This window comes from Sinocyclocheilus rhinocerous, unplaced genomic scaffold, assembly GCF_001515625.1.
Source record: "Sinocyclocheilus rhinocerous isolate Xijiao unplaced genomic scaffold, SAMN03320098_v1.1 scaffold5890, whole genome shotgun sequence".
NCBI classification, from domain to species: Eukaryota; Metazoa; Chordata; class Actinopteri; order Cypriniformes; family Cyprinidae; genus Sinocyclocheilus; species Sinocyclocheilus rhinocerous.
The window spans coordinates 66,986-71,287 of record NW_015642844.1 but is presented as its reverse complement, the minus strand read 5'-3'; the positions used below and the strand labels follow the sequence as shown (position 1 = coordinate 71,287).

Below are 4,302 nucleotides of genomic sequence, written 5' to 3'. Positions count from 1 at the left end.
ATTGGATAAAAATCCTATTTTAAGCTATATATATCATTATTGTGATGGGGGGCCCTGCAATAAGTCATAGCCCCGGGGCTCTTATTAAGACCTTAGTGAGGTCTTAATGCGGCCCTGCATAGGCGTAATGGTTTTTCTACTGTACAGACCGTATTTTCTATTGTCCTACACCAACCCTACCCCTAAACCTACCCCTCACAGGAAACTTTCTGCGTTTTTAGATTTTCAAAAAAATTAATTCTGTATGATTTATAAGCTTTTGTACCCGTGGGGACCACAATTTAGGTCCCCACCGTGACACGAGTCCCCATGAGTCTGTGTGTATTCAGGTTTAAGTCCCTACCAGTGTAGAAAAACATGTACTCACTCACTCCCACACACACAAACGCACACACTCTTACTTCTTTTCTTTTTCTTTTTCTGAATGACGCGCTTTTATAACGCCCAAATGCTGTGTTTAAACCATTCTGTCTTTATGCTGTATATTAGCGAGTGAGTCTCAGACCCCCCTCCCCTTGCGCGCGCTCACACACACACACACACTCTCTCTCTGTCTCTCTCACACACACACACAAACACACACAGTGACGCGGATCTTCTGTTCAGTCACATCTGAGCACCAGAGCTGCGGCGAGGATGAATGCTGCGTGCGCGCGCTGCGGGAAAACCGTCTATCCGACCGAGAAGATCAGCTGCCTCGACAAGGTGCGAAAACAGTTGATTTACCTCATTTCCACACCAACTCGCAGCTGAAACAACTTTATTAGAGCTTCAGCTGCAGAACCGTGTTTTATACGAACGTTAAATGTGATGTGTGTCAGTCAAACTTTACTGTGTTTGGATGCGTCTTACATAACGAACTGCATGTTTTATTCATAATCTTACAGTCATGAGTGACATTATAAAAGACTGTCTAAATAAATCTATTCAAGATGAAGCAAATTAAATATAAACAGGACAAACACTGAGCCTTTCAGAAACTAGCAGGATGTTTTGGACACAGTACGCATTAATACCATAATATTCTCTGAAGTGTTAGAAAATGACAGTCATCCAGAACCTGATAGCATCACTGAAACTCAGTGCACCAGCACTATTGATCTCTTCAGCTCTGATGCTCCTGTTCAGTGTGTCAGAAAGAGACTAAACAGTGTTTGCCCTCCTGTAATTATTAAAAGGACATGGCATTATTAATTGCTCAGAATCTGCAGTAATGATGTGATGTCTTACGGTTTTTCAGAACTGGCACAAAGGCTGTTTCCACTGTGAAGTGTGTAAGATGACGCTCAACATGAAGAACTACAAAGGCTACGACAAGAAACCCTACTGTAATGCGTGAGTGTGTTTCTCCTGTCGTGATGAAGGACGGTATGAGGATGAGGAGTTCGGCTCTGGAGTGTTAAGACCTGTTCACAACCAGAACCATAACTGTGATGATAACTATAGCAATAATGAAACCTCTAATGATAACTCTAGCTGCAATGAGAACCATAACGGTAACTGTGATCAAATACTCTTTACAGTAATTATAACTGTAATGGTGACTATAGCAATAACTATAATCATAATGATAACTGTAACGACTACTTTAGTGATAACTACATAACGATACACTGTAAAAAAAAATCTGTAAAATTTACGGTAAAATCTGGCAGCTGTAGTTGCCAGAATTTTACTGTAAAAAATACGGTAGCAACATTTTAGGTTTTTAACTTAAATTTACATTTAAAAACCGTATTTCATTATCTGATACAATGTTAATATACCAGTTCTGAAATCTGTTCAGTAGTTTTCCTTTGTAATACACTGATAACCACCAAAATCAGCTGGTGAAGAGAGTCACATAATGTGTCATTCACACAAACACTAAACACCAACACATGATACTGAAATAATGCAATAAACGTTCATTTAACAACATTAGATGTAACATACAACCCTAATGAACACAACCGGTGAGAAAAAACTAAGAAGAAACAGTTATTTCAATGAAAAACCATCAGATGTGAAATGTAACTCTGGGAATTTTACTGTAAATTAAACATACTTTTTCACTTTCAAAAACTCTACTTTACTGTAAAATTACATGAAATGTCCATTACAGTTTTTCACCGTCTATAGTAACCAATTAATAGGTTTTTACTGTAGCATTTTTACAGTCTTTTACCGTTAAACTCACAATCATTTTTTACAGTGTAGTGATAACTGTAACAGTAACTACAATTATAACAGTAACTATAACTTAACTATATCAGCATCCACACAAGCGTTTGTCATCTGTCGCTTTGTCATCTGATTGGCTGTCAGTGTTTTCATCATTCATCAGCTGTAAAAAAAATAATTCTGAAAGCGATTCCTTCGATACGGTTCCTCTGTGCCGTTATCGATATAGAAGTGGTTTGGATTGGCTGTAATCTAGAGTTAGAGCGATTACTGGAACGTCGCGGCGGCTATAGCTGTGGTTCGGATGGCTGCTGATGGTGTCGCTGGTGACTTTCACAGGTAACTCTCCTCCATCTGTTTTGAGTTCTCAGTTTGAGTTTTGCGTTTGTTATTTATGAGAAAGCAGTGGTGTGGAGTCTGAGCTGCTGGATGGGGCGCTTGTTTTCAGGACAAACGCTGCTGTCTCCTCAAGAGCTTCTGCTCTGGCAAACACACACGCAGTCATCAGAACCTGATTAACTGTGTTGTTGGTGCGACTGAGCCGTGTGTTCGTTAGGAGTCAGGTCACATGGCCGAGAGGGTTAATTGAGTGAATACGTTGTAAATGTCCAGGCTTATGACCTCCAGCGCATTATCGTGTGGCCTTTTCTTTATTTGCTGTTGATTGTGTTTAAATGTCAGTTTGTCATGACCTTTTGCACATTGTTGCTTGATCTCATTACTCTGTGTGACATTTCTGAAACAGACGTTTGACGACTGTCGTGATTGAAGAACCGCTGCTAACCGTCTGACATTATAGACAAACACTGAACTCTGCGATCTACTTAAACTCACGATGCCTTTGAGAAACGCAGCCCTGCTTGTGTTCCAGATCCACCTTCCAGCCCGTCGGATTCCTGCATAATCCCAGAAGATGAAAGTGAAGAAACGAAGCATCACATGAACGTCCTGGAGCTCCTCCAGCGGTGGCGTTCTTCGGTTTTACAGTGATTTTCCGCACTGAATGATCACGTCGTTATTCAGGTCGATGAGAGCAGCAGCTCAGTTCTGCCCGTCAGCTGTGTGTTTCTAGAGTGTGTTTATCTGGCAACCATATAGCAACGCCCTGACAACCTCCCACAACACCCTAGCAACTGCATAGCAACACTCTGGCAACCACCTAAAGCACCTTAGCAACTGCATAGTCTGTGCTCTGATGTTTGTTTGTTTGTGTTCAGATGTTTGTTTGTGTTCAGATGTTTGTTCTGATGTTTGTTTGTTTGTGTTCAGATGTTTGTTTGTGTTCAGATGTTTGTTTGTTTGTGTTCAGATGTTTGTTTGTTTGTGTTCAGATGTTTGTTTGTTTGTGTTCTGATGTTTGTTTGTTTGTGTTCAGATGTTTGTTTGTTTGTGTTCAGATGTTTGTTTGTCTGTGTTGAGATGTTTGTTCTGATGTTTGTTTGTGTTCAGATGTTTGTTCTGATGTTTGTTTGTTTGAGTTCTGATGATTGTTTGTTTGTGTTCAGATGTTTGCCTGTGTTCAGATGTTTGTTTGTTTGTGTTCAAATGTTTGTTCTGATGTTTGTTTGTTTGTGTTCAGCTGTTTGTTTGTTTGTGTTCAGATGTTTGTTTGTTTGTGTTCAGATGTTTGTTTGTTTGTTTGTTTGTGTTCAGATGTTTGTTTGTTTGTGTTCAGATGTTTGTTCTGATGTTTGTTTGTGTTTGTTCTGATGTTTGTTTGTGTTCAGATGTTTGTTTGTCTGTGTTCAGATGTTTGTTTGTTTGTGTTCAGATGTTTGTTTGTTTCTTTGTGTTCAGATGTTTGTCTGTGTTCAGATGTTTGTTTGTTTGTGTTCAGATGTTTGTTCTGATGTTTGTTTGTTTGTGTTCAGATGTTTGTTCTGATGTTTGTTTGTTTGTGTTCAGATGTTTGTCTGTGTTCAGATGTTTGTTTGTTTGTGTTCAGATGTTTGTTCTGATGTTTGTTTGTGTTCAGATGTTTGTTCTGATGTTTGTTTGTGTTCAGATGTTTGTTTGTTTCTTTGTGTTCAGATGTTTGTTTGTGTTCAGATGTTTGTTTGTTTGTGTTCAGATGTTTGTTTGTCTGTGTTCAGATGTTTGTTTGTTTGTGTTCAGATGTTTGTTCTGATGTTTGTTTGT

General features: G+C 39.2%; 1 protein-coding gene across 1 annotated transcript in view; it reads left to right on the top strand.

Moving 5' to 3' along the window:
* Positions 1–570: 570 nt before the first annotated feature.
* Positions 571–4,302, top strand: part of LOC107756860 (LIM zinc-binding domain-containing Nebulette-like) — an 11,363-nt gene continuing 7,631 nt past the window's right edge. The window contains exons 1-2 of the mRNA XM_016574167.1: positions 571–705; positions 1,241–1,335. Coding sequence (XP_016429653.1) covers positions 637–705; positions 1,241–1,335 — 164 coding nt within the window. The 5' untranslated portion in view covers positions 571–636. The remainder of the gene's footprint in view (positions 706–1,240; positions 1,336–4,302) is intronic.